This window comes from Aethalodelphis obliquidens, unplaced genomic scaffold (assembly GCF_003676395.1).
Source record: "Aethalodelphis obliquidens isolate GAN/ISIS:26980383/991018 unplaced genomic scaffold, ASM367639v1 scaffold5, whole genome shotgun sequence".
Lineage (NCBI taxonomy): Eukaryota > Metazoa > Chordata > Mammalia > Artiodactyla > Delphinidae > Aethalodelphis > Aethalodelphis obliquidens.
The window spans coordinates 13,015,451-13,031,408 of record NW_020837949.1 but is presented as its reverse complement, the minus strand read 5'-3'; the positions used below and the strand labels follow the sequence as shown (position 1 = coordinate 13,031,408).

The following is a 15,958-nucleotide window of genomic DNA, read 5'->3' as shown; positions in this document are numbered from 1 at the left end:
AAATAAATAAATTTATGAAAAATTTTAAAAATAAAAAACTTACCTCGAGGTATATGCACATAAAGAAAAACCACAATTATATATCAATTATATTTCAATTTTAAAACTACACAAATATTAACTATATTACTTGAATTCTACATCATATTTCATATAATTTTGGTTTTTTTTTTTTTTAAACTATGCTTGGTTACTTGTGACAATGTACTGTTCTTTGTCCCTGAAAAATTACTGGTGGCAATTCCCTCAGAATGAAGGGGACTTTCTCTACAGATGATTTGCCTTTCCTTTTGCCAGACCTTGGGAGTACTACCAGTCGGAAACAGGAACCATAATAAAAGGGTCCCTGGCAGGACAAATCTAACTGCCAATCAGTGTGAGGGTTAAAACTATGGCCACAACTTGAAGAGTTTAATTAATTTCCTTTTTCTTGCCCTGCTCCAATCAACCCTACAATCCCCTAGATATTGTAATTGGTAGACAGTTCTCTTTCACCCTTAACCTAATGATGAAGTTCTTGGGTACCATCTTCAAATGGAGTTGTTCTCTTTTTGACTCTCATTCTGGATGAACTGTAGGCCTTGAATTCTGTCCTCTTCACCCCCATGAAGTCCACCAAAACTAAAGCCCAAATTCAAACAGACTGGCAACTGCCCCTAGGGCAAAAGCTACTTCATCATCTACTTATTTCTTTGGGTTTCTGCTTTTTTTCTATAATTTGGCCTGGGAACTCTCCACCAACTTTTCAGCTCTTCATTCTTTAAGATTTTTAAAAATAATTTTTCCAAGATTTTTAGTTGTTTTCATCAAAAGAGTTTGTCCAAATAACCCAATCCACCATTACTGAAAACAATTCAATTTCCCCCTTTTATGACAACCATTTTGTAATACTTCTTGAAATTCAGTGATAACGTACATAAACACAACTTTAAAAGTCAATATAATTCCCTAATTGTACTTTCAATCCTATGAAAGAAATTAATTTATAATAAATAATATTTACTTCAAAATGTGAAAGCAATTACTATAATAAACAACATAATGAGGGCATCAGGTGCTTGCATCTATACACAGAATCACTGTGACTGTGGTGGTTACAACTGTAGACTGAGGGAAAGAGTGTTTGAGTCATCAATTACTGTACGAGTGGCACTGCCATCAATTATGTGATTTTCTGAAGTGGTAAAGAACTCTTGATAAAGTTCTGATTGAAAACTTTAATATTCCTCCAATTTACGTGACAACTGAATTCCTGAAGCTTCTGGTGTACTCTATGAAAATAATGCCGCAAAAAAACAAAAAAATAATAATGCCTCATACATAAAACAAAGTTAGTTTCTAAGCTCACATCATTACGATCACTTTTTTCCCTACATCAAAGTCCAGCAACTCATTCTAAGTCATGTGCTTATTTGAACAATTTTTAAATGTGCAGACTGTCTGGAACACTGTGGGATGGCTGACTTCCCTGGTCCTTGCTCATTAAATGCTAGTAAGTACCCTTTTCCCCCATCTTTGTAAAAACCAAAACACCTCCAAGTATTTAAAACCTTTCCTCTGGGGAAGAACTGCCCACATGCAAACCCTCTGGCTATAGAAAACACAGAGATGTACCACCAAGCTCTCCCTTCATGGAAGGAATTGCTGCCCAGCTGTGAGTACAGTCAGCAGACAGCCTCCAAATGTCACCTCCTTCAAGGTCCACCTCAACTGCAGCCCACATCTAGTGACCAAACAAGGAGAGGTATAAAGGCCCAGCCATTCTGCTCAATGTGGGACTGACAGGCAATCTCTCACTCCAGAGCTCCACGCTGATAGGCAAAGGTTTTGTGAAGCCTGCGTCACAATACAACTTTGTTGTCTGCTCAATCCTGCACCGTGCCTCTTCCTCTCACAGGTATTGATTCCGAATAAACATCTTGCACTGCAAAAAATGTCTCAGTATCTGCTTTCAAAGAACCCAACCCCCAACAGCGGCCTAGTATAACATCTGACTACCAAGTCTTTCTGTAAACATTTTTTGTTTGACCTCTTCCCATCTTGAATCTACCCTACAAACACTTACCAACTCAATCATCCTCAAACACTGCTTTTATCATTTTTTATTTTAAATCTCCACTTTCATCCCACGGCATACAAAATAAAGTTAAAATTTTTTTCAGTCTATCACTATTTTCCACAATCCAGTGCCATCAAATTTAGCCAAATTTTATTTTATACAATTCACCCAACTATACTCAGATTGTTCTGTTCCTTCAACAAAACTACCTTATGTATTTCCATCTCTAATTTTTTTCAAATTCTACTCCCACTGCCTATTACATCCGTTTTCCTTCCTTCTACCTGCCTAGGTTAAACACTAACTTCCATCAAGACCTTATTAGCCTATAATAACCTTCCATGTCTGAACTCCTCCTGCATTTATTGTTCTCCATCACCCACTCTGACACTTAATCACATAATGCCACGTGCATGCCCGCACACTCAGTTAAGAGTGTTCTTACCTTTTAGAAGTCTTCTTTTCCCTCCAAGAGAAATCTTAAGCACAATTCCAATACATTAACTTACGAAGTGTAACTACTTTGGCTGCAGCAGAAACTGCCTCCCTAACCCCCCAAACCTTTCACTGAGCTCTTCCTTGCCACACTCCCCACCCCTGAGAAAGTCTTTGAGGTAACCTTACAGCACCCAGGTGTTCATTTCTAAAGAGGAAAACAAAACCAAAAACAACCTAGTTTTACAGGACTGAAGAACTTAGGGCTTCAAAATAATTCTGAAAACAAACTGGAAAGCTGTGGTTAAGAACAAAAGTCTAGAGAAGAAAACTGTCACATTCCAGGTGAGTGAGAACTATGTGGACTAAGAGCACTGAAAAAGAATGCAATCATTTAAGTAGGATTAAGTACTGTTGGTAAGAAGCAATGAGAGAATAAATATGAAACCCACACGAGCCTTGACTACTTATCTATTTTACTGAAGTATAGCTGATTTACAATGTATTAGTTTCGAGTATACAGCAAAGTGATTCAGCTATATGTGTATGTGTATACATACACATAATATATATATATTCTTTTCCAGATTCTTTTCCATTATAGGTTATTACAAGATACTGAATATAGCTCCCTGTGCTATACAGTAGGTCCTTGTTGTTTATCTATTTTATATACAGTAGTGTGTATCTGTTAATCCCAAACTCCTAATTTATCCCTCCCTCCCCCTCTCTTTTCCCCTTTGGTGACCATAAGTTTGTTTTCTATGTCTGTGACTCTGCTTCTGTTTTGTAAATAAGTAAGCCTTGACTTTTAAAAGGTCTAGAACTGTACTGATCAAGGTAGCCACTAGCTAAGTGTGACTAAATTTAAATTAATTTAAATCAAATAAAATTTAAAAGCCAGTTCCTCAGTCCTACTATACACATTTTAAGTATACAATAGCCACATGTGGACATACTGGACAGCAGGGAACATTTCCATCATGGCAGATATTTTGACTGAACAGTGCTGGTCTAGAGGGAGTAGACAGATACCAACAAAAAACCTATAATACAATGAAAGTAAAATGGTATAGGTATACCTCAGGATGCTATAAAAGCACAAAGTAGAAGCACCTAACTGGGCCTTGGAAAGAGGTTAAGGAAGGCTTCCTACAATAAGTGAACTAAGTCTGAAAGGTTTGGGGGATGGGTACGGGGAAGGAATCTATATTTCAGGCAGCAGGAAAAGCATGAGCAAAGACAGGTCAAATTTGGAGAGTTTTTAAAAGAAAATAACAGGATAGCAATTGCTTCACTATACAGTATAAAAATTAGACTACAATGGTGGGGATGCTATTCTATATAGACAAAACAATAAATATTCAAAAAAATTTCAAGAAAGAAAGAATTATTTTTAAAAAGAAAATTAGCAACCAGACCTCTCCAAATTTAGCTTACATTCATAGCAGGATAATGGCAGATACTTCATGAAGAAGTAATAATTCATGTTCTATTTCCCAAAGCTTCTATGTTTGTGAGTCAAAATGAGAATGACTCATATCAATTATTAAATTGCTTTGGCAAGTTACAATGAACTTTGACCTGAGGACAAGTTAGGAGGCCCACAATGCTGTCTGGACATCAGCAAGTAAAATATTAAGTAACATAACCTAATATTGCCTATCAATTTCACTATTTGTTCCTAGTCCATTCACTCTCACATGCTCCCTAACAACTTTTAACACCTTCATCTTCCTCCTTACAACACCATATCCCCAAGACTTACTCTTCACTGATAACCTTGAGTCTTACTTCACCGAAAAAAAAAATGAAGCAACTGGAAGAGAACATGTACAGATTCGCAGCATTACATCTATCTACCTATCAGCATCACTATTCCACATATTCTGCCTTACCACTTATTATCAAAGGTAAAGTGTCTATGCTCCTACTGAGAGCCAACCCTTCCACTTGTACACCAAATCCCTCTCTCTTTTGCCTCTTCAGACATTGCTCCAGCAATTCTTCTCTCTCTCCTGAAATCACATTTTTACTCCCTAATGGTTCATTCTTACAATACAGGCCCTTATTTTTTTCATCAAAAAAAAATTCCTTGACCCCATCTCCTTCACTACCTATGGCCCCATTTCTCTTTTCCCTTTACAGGAAAAGTCTTCACTATCTTCATTTCCCCTCCTCTTCTCTTAGTATCACTCAATCAGAATATCTCTCTCAGCATCTCCTTGTGTAAATCATCAATACCACCAATACCTTAACTAGAGTGATAAATTCTTAGTCTTTATCTTACTTAACGTAGCATCAGGAGGAGAAGGATCAAGAGTTGCCAGTGAAAAGCAAGCAGCATATGAATGGCTATGACATAGAATAGTTATGACTTTATGACTAAACTTTTCTCTCAAATAGCCATCCATGATAACCAATAACCAAAAGTTTGATTCATAAATTCACGTAGAAACTTAAATTACGTGCCAAACTCAGTAGTAGAAAATCATCTGCAATAGAGTTACCAGAAGTTACACTGAACTAAATTCTTATGTATAATGAGACTTAAGATTGTGTAATTTATTATTAACATGAGAAGACATGTGCAGGAAGAATATATGGGTAGAATATTTCAAATCTTAGAAGAAAGCATGTAAAAACTAAGATGCAATAAACATTTTCAGTGGCTGTAAAACAGGAATGTAAGGACTATACTGAATCACAATGTCTTTCCTATCTGAAGGTCTCTGACACTATACCCATGGAAATATAGTAATATAATGTGTAAAAAATGAATTCTGAGTTATTTAGGAATAATTCACAATAGTTCTTTAACTTTCTATAGTAAAAAAAGTTACAAAGGCAATAATTGTTTGGGATTCATAGAAAAGGTAGGATTTTTTAAACATAATAAATGGGAATTAAATTACCTTCATACAACATTACCAGAAATTATGCTAATAAGAACACTTTAAAAATAAAACTCTCAAATTAGTAACTGTTGTGGGCTTTTCCCTCTATGCTACAGACAGATTTCTAAGTAGAGAGTATAAACTTTAAAACAGACGAAATGGGATTAGATCCAAGGTGACAAAACAAAATGAACAAACAAAAAACAGGGGTTCTAATAACTATTTACAATGTTACTGCTGGGCCTAGTAATCCTCTTTAATAGAGCACATCTATAAACTCAAACAGAAATTTACTTTGCAGGCTTCCCTGGTGGCGCAGTGGTTAAGAATCTGCCTGCCAATGCAGAGGACACAGGTTCGAGCCCTGGTCTGGGAAGATGCTACATTCAGCGGAGCAACTAAGCCCATGCGCCACAACTAGGAGCCTGCGCTCTAGAGCCCGCAAGCCACAACTACTGAAGCCCGCGTGCCTAGAGCCCGTGCTCCACAATAAAAGAAGAAGCCACCTCAATGAGAAGCCCATGCACCGCAACGAAGTGTAGCCCCTGCTCGCTGCAACTAGAGAAAGCCTGCGCGCAGCAACCAAGACCCAGTGCTGCCAAAAATAAACTAATTAATTAAAAAAAAAAAAAAAGAAATTTACTTTGCAAAATAAGTTCTGTAATGTAGCAAATACAGTTTAAAAATCCTAGGTCAATGGAGGAACAACCCCAAGCAGTATTTTAAACTGTTTCAAAATACCTATTTAAGGGAAGTGACTAATTCAAAGCATCCTAAAATCTTATTTAATTTAAGCTGTTCTGGAAATAAAAAGTCAAATTTTTCTGGTGTTATTAACTTAAAGGTTATATATTTAGTGAAAGAAAAAACGTAAAACAAGAGTAGAGTATTTCTTAATTTAAACACAAGGCATCTTTTACAATAAGGAGATGCATACTTTTTTTTAAACACACTAATTTTGGAACAACAGTTGAAAATAGTCTCCAAAATGTTATGGTTCTCTCTCCCTGTAAGTGCCATTTCCAAATTTGCAAGGTAGCCAAATACAATTAGACTACTACTACTTACAACATGAACGAAAGCCTGAACAGTGTCTACCTTCCCAATTGTCACATGACCCTGTACTTGTCAGATATTCAAGACTTACGCTCATTTTTAAGACTTAAGTCTTCCTTCCTTCATAATGAAACTTAAAAAACAAAAAAATCAGGAAACATGTTCATAATTATTAAGCAAAAATCATAACTAGAAATATCATTTTATATGGTAGGGAAGCCCTCCAGGCTAAGCAGTGAAAAGCTACTACCATTGTAATTTCAAACAAGGTAAAGGGTCCTATGGGTCCAAATGAAAAAGGCAGAAATATGACCAACAACCATCATATGCTTATCCTTAGTAACAACAATTTAATGATGCCTCTAAGTGTAATAAAGGTGCTAATTCTGGAACATCACAGAACATGACATAGGTTTCAAATGGAAAAACTCACGCTGAAGATGGAAAATGACACAGCTAGTATTATAAACTAGTATCCCCCACCACCTGATTGACATTTTCCATGACTTTTTTGGTGAATAAACATCTTAGCGTATTCACTTTCACCTAAATGTATCTTGATTACAGTTAACATTTTTGAAATACGGTGGGAAAAAAAGACATTGACTTTTTGGTGCCACCTATTAGGATATCGCCTTCATTTCTTACAAAAAAATTAATTTTGGATGAAATATGTTTCTTTACCTGTCACTTTTCACAATCTCTCCACCAAATGATTCAAGATAGGGGTGTGTTAACTATATACCACAGTGAGTCTTAAGCTTTTTTTGAGTAGAAGACACCTTTAAGAACTGGAAGCAAATTATGTACCCTGTCCTTTCAAAAGACAATAGCACAAAAAATTTTAAAAATCAAATTTTAAAGTTCTAAAAATCCTATGAACTGGATCTACCTAATTTTAAGACTGAACTATAGGGACTTCCCTGGTGGCACAAGGGATAAGACTCCGAGCTCCCAATGCAGGGGTCCCGGGTTCAATCCCTGGTCAGGGAACTAGATCCCACATGCATGCTGCAACTAAGAGTTCGCATGCCACCACTAAGGACCCCACGTGCCGCAACTAAGGAGCCAGTGAGCCGCAACTAAGATGCAGCGCAACCAAATAAATAAATATTAAAAAAAAAAAAAGACTGAACTGTAAAGCAATCAAGACATTGTGGTACCAAAGACATATATGTCAATAAAACAGTATAAAACTCACAAACATAATCAACTGATTTCAATAAAAGTGCCAAGGTAATTCAACAGAAAAAGGTTAGTCTCTTCAAAAAAGGTGAAACTGGACATCCATATGAAAAGGAATGAACAAACCTTAACCCTTACCTCACAATACATATAAAAAATAACTCCAAATGGATGATAGACCTAAATGTAAAAGCTAAAACTGTAAAACTTCTAGAAGACAACATGGGAGAAAATTTTATGACCTTAAGTTAGGCAAAGTTATACTGGGTAGGACACAAAAAGCATGAACTCTAAAAGAAAAAATTGATAAATTGGATTTCATCAAAAATAAAACTTCTACTCTTTAAAGGACACTTAGGAAAATGAAAAGACAAGCCATAGACTGGGAGGCATGTGCAAAACACATATCTGATAAAAAGAACTTGTATCTAGAATATGTATATAGTACTCTTACAACTCCATAATAAGAAGGTAAATACAGAATAAAAAGATGTGAATGGGTACTGCACCAAAGAAAATACATGGGTAGTAAATAAGCATATATACAGATGTCCAACATCATTAGTCATTAGGAAAATACAAATTAAAACCACAATACTGCATACATACTAGAATGGCTAAAACTAACAAGACTGACATAACAAGGGTAGAGTTTGGAACTCTCATTCATTGTGGGTGGCAACGCAAAATGGTTTCTATTGCTTTAGAAAAGTTTAGCACTTTCTTATAAAGTTAAATATCAATATATACTTACCATACGACCCATTAGTCCAAGCTCTAGGTCCTTACTCAAGAGAAATAAAAATGAGTGTCTACACAAAACCCGAACCCAAACATTTATAGCAACCTTAATAACTGTTGAAAACTAGAAAGAACCCTACTACTCATCAACTGGTAAATGTAGAAATAAGTCATGCTACATCCACACGATACTACTAAGCAATAAACAAACTAATTACTGATACAAGCAACAACATGGGTGAATCTCAAAAATATCAAACTAAATGAAAGAAGCCAAATACATAAGACCACATCCTGTATGTTTTCATGTATATGACTTTCTAGGAAAGGCAAAGCTAGAGATCAGACCAGTGTTTGCCAGGGGCTGGAGGTGGGGTGGGGAGGAAAATGAATGCAAAGAGGAACTGGGGAACTTTTCCATCAGAAGTTCTATCTCTTGACTGTGGCAGTAGTTACATGAGTATATACATTTGTCAAAACTCATCAAACTGTGTGTTTAAAATGGTACATTATAGTATGTGTAAATTATATCCCAATAAACCCGATTTTTAAAAAGCAGTTATGAACTTTCTATAGAACTCTAACCCACACCTTAATTTCAGAACCTCAAATATGATATACTTAGTCTCCCCTAGACCAGGAGTCTGAAAACTTTGGCCCATGAACTAAATCTGGCCCACCACCTGTTTTTTGTACAGCTCACAAACTAAGAATGGTTTTTACATCTTTAAATGAAAAAAAAAAAAGAATATTTCATGACACATTCAAATTTCAGTGTCCATAAATAAGTTTTATTGGAACACAGTCACACTTATTCATTTACATATTGTCTATTAGCTGCTTTTACACTGCAATACCATTTTTCAGTCTGTTCAGTCCTTGTGACAGAGACAGAGCAGTTAGACCCACAATAACTAAAATATTTACCACTTGACCATTTACGCAAGTCCGCTGACCACTGCCTTAAACACAAGTTGTTGAAATTTTCTACACAGATTATTACACTTAGGAAGATTCATGTCAGCACAGATCTCCCTTCCATACACAGTAGCTCTAACATTTTTACAGCCATTAAGCCTTTTTTTTTTTTTTCAAGGAAACCAACAAGTAATGCAGATAAATGAAGAACTTCAATAGTTAAGGTGTAGTGGGACTAAATAGAGCCTTGAGGTAACATCTGAAGAAAGTCCTTGATAGCCTCAAAACAGTGTTTTTCCAACTGTGTGCTGCAACTAGGTGGTTGTCAATTTAATAAATTGATTTTATGAGCAGCTTTTAAAAAAAGAGAACTGAATGGTATAGTGCACCATATCTAATGGGGTTTCATTCACTATTTAAAAAAAATTTTTTTAACTAAGGTATAGTTGATTTACAATATTATATTAGTTTCAGGTGTACACATAGTGATGGAAAAATTTTACAGATTATACTCCATTTAAAGTTACTATAGGGCTTCCCTGGTGGCGCAGTGGTTAAGAATCCGCCTGCCTATGCAGGGCACACGGGTTCGAGCCCTGGTCCGGGAAGATCCCACATGCCGCGGAGCAACTAAGCCCGTGCTCCACAACTACTGAGCCTGTGCTGCAGAGCCCACAAGACACAACTACTGAAACCCGTGTGCCTCGAGCCCATGCTCCGCAACAAGAGAAGCCACCACAATGAGAAGCCCGCACACTGCAACGAAGAGTAGCCCCCGCTCACCGCACCTAGAGAGACCCCGCGTGCAGCAATGAAGACCCAACACAGCCACAAATAAAAAAATTAAAATAAATAAATAAAGTTACTATAAAATATTGGCTATATTCTCTGTTTTGTACACATTAACTCTTTCACTAACTGAGTATGTACGTGCCAGATGAGGATTAAAAAAATGTACAAAACAGACAAAAACTGCTTCATGTATATAGGTATTAGAGCAACTCAAAATCTGTATTTCTTACAGTGCTAATGTTGTTTTTTAAAAACGGTGCTAGAGCTCTATAGTAATTGGAAAACCACCGCCCTACAGTACATTTGTTCCCAAAGTGCTGTCAATAACTGCAGCTACATTACAAGAATGAAAATGATGTTTCATTTGATGTTACAGAGCTTCCAGAAGATATAAAGTTAATTGAGTTCAGAGCAATTTTTATATTCTTTATCAAGGGCATTCCCAGGATGCAGAAAGAAATGTAATGTTATTGAGCATCACTTTCCCTCTATAAGCATAGTCCTGATATGGGAAGGAACAAGAATAACAGTTTTTTAAGACCAAGAGAAAACATGGAAACCAAAATAATCTCAGAGGGTAGAGGGGAAAAAAAAATAACTGCTTACTGTTAGGGTGGAGGCTGTATTAAAGAGTTTCTTCTGACTACCCTGCTAATTATGCATAACAGTAAATTGGGTTGGTAGACAAAAGAAAGCTGAAAAATAAAAACTACCTCCCAGAACATGTCAATGTCTCCACCAAATATTAAAGGAAGGAATGGAAGAAATGAAGCTAAATTTTTGGTTCTTATATTAAGTATCTACAACACTATGACTATGAAAGCACTGCTTATGAAACAGAAAAGCTCCTAAACAGGCTCTTCTATTTTGAATTCAGAAGTTGTATAACTATTGCTGATCCTGACTTTACAGAATAACCAATGTAGATCAACTGGACAAAGAGAATGAGTAAAGGACTTAAAACAATTCAACTTTTGAGGAAGACAAAGTCCAGTAAGAGCCACTGACTATAAAGGCTTATTTCAAAGATAATTTGAGGCAGAAACATAGGAAGCACAGGAACATACTGAATTTCATAAAAGAGGATTATGACACAAAATGTCCACTAAGTATTCAGCTAAATTAATATCAAGATGTCAAATTAAAAAAACACACTTTTGCATTTCTAAAGGAGAAAAACAGCTTTATGGTTGGAGAAACACGAAGAACACTTAAGAGCTGTCTCATTCTTTAACAAGGTAAGCATCAAGTCTTAGAAAATGCTAACAAAGCAATGTAGCCTGCTCCCTCCCTTTCTTCCCTACCACTCACAGAACATAGGTTTCCAGTTGTTAAGACCTGATCAGCTTCCTAAACAGGAAAGCCAGAGACAGGGAATCAAGATAAATCAGACTTCTCTAACCTGTTATCTTAATATAATTTTTCTGGCCTATTATCTAAATACAATTAAATCAAGTTTGCTTTCAGGTTCTACTACATTCAAGGATTCAAGTACTCAGTTCCAACGTTCCTTTCTTAATCCGTTTACTGACAATCAATTCCTTTAATAGTCAGCATATATAAGTGACTGATATCAGAAAAAATTTCTAAATAAAGGAAGAGGTGAGCAGATGCCTAAAGAAGGGAGTTTATTAAATGATAAGAGAGGGCTTCCCTGGTGACACAGTGGTTAAGAGTCTGCCTGCCAATGCAGGGGACGCGGGTTCGTGCCCCGGTCCGGGAGGATCCCGCATGCGGTGGAGCGGCTGGGCCCGTGAGCCATGGCCGCTGAGCCTGCGCATCCGGAGCCTGTGCTCTGCAACGGGAGAGGCCACAACAGTGAGAGGCCCGCGTACCGAAAAAAAAAAAAAAAAATTACAAAACCACATACATTAGACAAGCATGAAAAAGGAGTATATGGATACACACTAAAATGTTTACAGTAATTCTATCTTAGTGGCAAGATTACAGTTTCTAAAACTTTTTGTACTTACATTTTTCTAATTTTTCAATAATAAATGTGCTTTTACTCTGAGAAACTTTTTAAAACCTGTATTTTACTGTCAAGTAAGGTAATTCTTTTTTTTTTTTTTTTTTTTTACGGTTCGCGGGCCTCCCACTGCTGGGGCCTCTCCCGTTGCGGAGCACAGGCTCCGGACGCGCAGGCTCAGCGGCCATGGCTCAGGGGCCCAGCCGCTCCACGGCATGTGGGATCTTCCCGGACCGGGGCACGAACCCATGTCCCCTGCATCGGCAGGCGGGCTCTCAACCACTGTGCCACCAGGGAAGCCCAAGGTAATTCTTTAGACACATTTTTTTCATTTCTTTCCATGCACTTGACAATTATATCTCTTTAAGTGCATAGAAGACAGTTCAATTAAAAGACCACAGTACATTTCAGTTTCCAGTGGATAAACAAATACCAACTTCAAACTTAAAAATTATTTCTTGGAGTACTTTATTCTGCCATCCATAACACTGATATCTATATTAGAAAGAGATTCATTTTTAACCCTTTATCCCCCCCCAAATACATTTATTATAAGTTCCTGTAAGAAAATATGGAGGAAAAACTACTATTCATCATTAACCATTAAAACCTGGGTGGAGGAGGCAGTGGGAAACACTACTAAGTAATTAAAATTAGTTGAGTATCCTTATGGTTTCAAGAGATACTAATATGCTTTCCAGTTACTGCCAATTTAAACTTGAGGTTTAAATTCATCTAGCCTAGAGGTTCTCAAGTACTGACACATAACTGCCCAGGAAGTGTGCCAAATAACAGAAATTCATGGCCCTAGCTCTCACCTACCGAATCAGAATCTTCAGAGAGTAGAGCTCAAATAATCTGGCCCTTTCAAATAAGATAGCGGACACTGTACTTAACAAAAGGCTTCTCTATATCATTACAAACTGTTCTAATAACTCTGAAACAAAGTTCTCAACGAAAACAATGTTATAATCAGAGAAATACGATTTCATAACCCATGCCCATTAATTTACCCATTCTTCTAGATACAATTCAATAAAACCACACTTGCACTACAGAGTAAAGCAAGCCTAGAGGCACCTGTGCAGAGTAAGACAAAGGCATATCCGATTCATGGAAAAAATAGACAGCAGATGTGACCCCTAGTATTTATCCATTAAAAACAATGTATCCTAAAAATAAATTTCCATGTCAACGGAACAAAGCTGTTTATAAATAAGAAGGAATGTGGAGGTGTGGGGAAGACAAGAGGAAGCTTCAGCAAGTAAGTACCAAAAGCCAGGAAACAAGGCAGAATGAATGGCAACTGGGGACAAGGAAAACAGAATAAACTAGGAAATGGAAGAAGGAAAGAGTGCTACTTAAAATCCAAGAAGTTGGGGGAAATGAACAGATATTAGAGGAAACTGATCTGAGCAGAAATGCAAACAGAAAAGTAAGCGGAAAGTGGTATAAAAGATATATATATTCATAAAAGATATATATATGTATGTATACATGAGAAATTTAGATGAGATCAAATGATGGTACAGAACACATCTTGGGCATAGATGGAAGTGGTATAAGAGAATGAAAAACAAATATTATTGTGAACAAACTGATACTGAATAGAGCAACCATATCTAATGAATTTCCAAAGTAAAGTTGATGAAGCAGGAAAAAGAGAAGTGCATTGACTGAAGAACGAGACGTTATGAGAATTGGGAAACAAAATGTAAGTACTGTAGTAGAAAGGAATGAACTTTGAGCAAAGCCAACGGAGCAAGTCACATTATCTAATCAATAATTGTAAAGCACAGTTATTACACCATATATTATCTCATTATTTGTAAAGTACAATAAAGTGTATTATTTTATGTAATACAATACCAAACACTAAATGTAATAAATTTTACGTAACAAAAACCAAAGTGTAAATAAAGTCATTTGACAAGGTGATAAGAGGCTAAATAATGGCTGAGAGAAGCAAGGACTGAAGACGAAAAAGTAAAAGAAAAATATTGGGACAAAAAGGAAGACAACGGAAAGAAATCAATCACACCTATTTTTTTTAAAAAAAAAGGGTAGAAATAAACAAGGAGGTGTGGATGCACAATAGAAGTGCAAGTGAAACCTGACGGGATCTTGACAGCTTCACGATTCAGAAAGTAAGTAGCTCCAAAGCGTTCAGAAGGATTTGTGACGATAACAACGTTAGCGAGCGGTGAAATGAAGTAGAAGGCCTCAACAGGACTAAGATAAGAGAAATGCAAAAATGGTCTTAAGTAGAAGCTGAGGTTAGAAGGCAGGCAGGTCCGACCACTGGCAAAGGAGCGGGGCGGCAGATGGAACTGGGATGGGGGTTACCGGTCGGCGACAGAACACTGACAAACATTAGGAATCGGGGGCCTGAGACCGGGACGGGAGAAAGAACGGAAACAGTGGCATTTAGGGTAAAAAAGTAAAGACCATCCGCTGGTTAAAACAGGTGAAGAGCAATCTCCCCTAACAAGTAGAGAAGTGTAAGGGAGGGCAGCGGCCTGAAAAGAGGCAGAGTCAGGGAGAGTAGAGAGGGAATGATCGCCCCATCATCACCGTGACCGTGTAATAATTACATACAACGCTAACTCGGGCTGGGGTCCCGGCCCCGGCTACTGACCGACATCTTCCACCCAGATGCCGCCGCCAGCCTCCCCCGCCCCCCACTCAAAATAAAGAAAACATCCAGCAGACGCGAGGCTGGCTACCTTCAGCCAGCCGTGACCTTCTCGGACCAACCCTGAGTCTCGCCCCCTATTGATAGCCTCCTGCTCCACCACCGCTGCCCGAATCCCTCAAGCCCCAAGTGCGGGCCAGGGAAAACCCCCTGGGCCATTGTGTGTGTTTACGTAGCGAGGAGCTGCATGACGGAGAGGCACAGAAGGGGAATGCCCGTCTCCCAGCCCGCAGCGCCCAGAAGGGAAGGTGGCTGAGGGCACCAGAGCCCCCACCGCCACCTCTCTCCCCAAAATAAACACCAGCCAGCCGAGCCCCGAGACGGGAGGGGTGCAGGGCGCGCCGGCACTCACCTCCTCGGGAATGGCCGGGTCCGCAGCCGAAGAGGCCGCGGCGCCGGCCTCGGGCTCCATGTCCCCGTTGAACAGAGCCTGGCCCTGCTCCGCGCCGCCGCCGCCGCTCAGCGCCGCCATCTTATAACCGAGAGCCTGGCCCGAGCGACCGCTGCTGGGCGGGGAGGGGGAAGGGAGGAGGAGGGCGGGGGGAGGCAGAGGCGGAGGGCGGGGGGCGGCGGGGAGGGACGGCCCGGGCGGCGCCTGCGGCGGGAGGGCACCTGGGCCACCTCGGGAACCGGCCTGCTGCCCCCGGCGCGGCTGAGCCTGAGGGGATTGGGGGAAGGACGCTAAGCGGGGGGCGGGGGCAGGGGGCGGAGACGACTGGAAGTCGCCGCGGCAACGGCGTCACCCGCGTGTCACGGTCGTGACGTCACCTGAGGTGCGTGACGTGATCCTCGGAGCGCCCTGGCGCCGTCGTCAGGGGAGGGTATCTTGCCCTTCTGCTCACCTCCCAGCTCACACGTTTCCTCCGCTCGGCCGTTTCCATGGCTCCGATTAATTCTCTTCTCCGTCCTAAGCCTGTTCTGTAATGTAGGATTTACTAGAAGAGGAGGATGGTGTTCGAGAAGAAGTTGAAATCCTAGAGGGAGAAAGACGGGAAGCCCATACTACTTGTGTTATTTCCATTATAACGAACGTCTCCGTGTCATAAAAATAAGACTTGAAACCCCGAGGTAGCAATAGTCAAGCAGAATTTGATAGAAATAGATTTAGGTAAAGACAAGTTACGAGAATGATGCTTAGATCCTTTTCATTAAAGGATTTGGCCTGTTAATAAAGTGGGTCTAAATGGAAGTCTAAAAGCTTTTCTTTTTTT

The 15,958-nt window shown here is 38.9% G+C and overlaps 1 protein-coding gene across 6 annotated transcripts in view; it reads right to left on the bottom strand.

The window, feature by feature from the left end:
- The window catches only part of BRAF (B-Raf proto-oncogene, serine/threonine kinase), a 162,434-nt gene extending 147,017 nt beyond the window's left edge, over positions 1 to 15,417 (bottom strand). For 5 of the 6 annotated variants that reach the window (XR_003431855.1, XM_027101718.1, XM_027101716.1 and 2 more), the window contains exon 1: positions 15,100 to 15,417. Coding sequence is in view for 5 of the 6 variants with exons in the window: in XM_027101718.1 (XP_026957519.1) it covers positions 15,100 to 15,219 (120 nt within the window). In the remaining variant the exon portion in view is untranslated. The remainder of the gene's footprint in view (positions 1 to 15,099) is intronic. The other variant, XM_027101720.1, reaches the window with a different exon arrangement.
- Between the last annotated feature and the right edge of the window lie 541 nt (positions 15,418 to 15,958).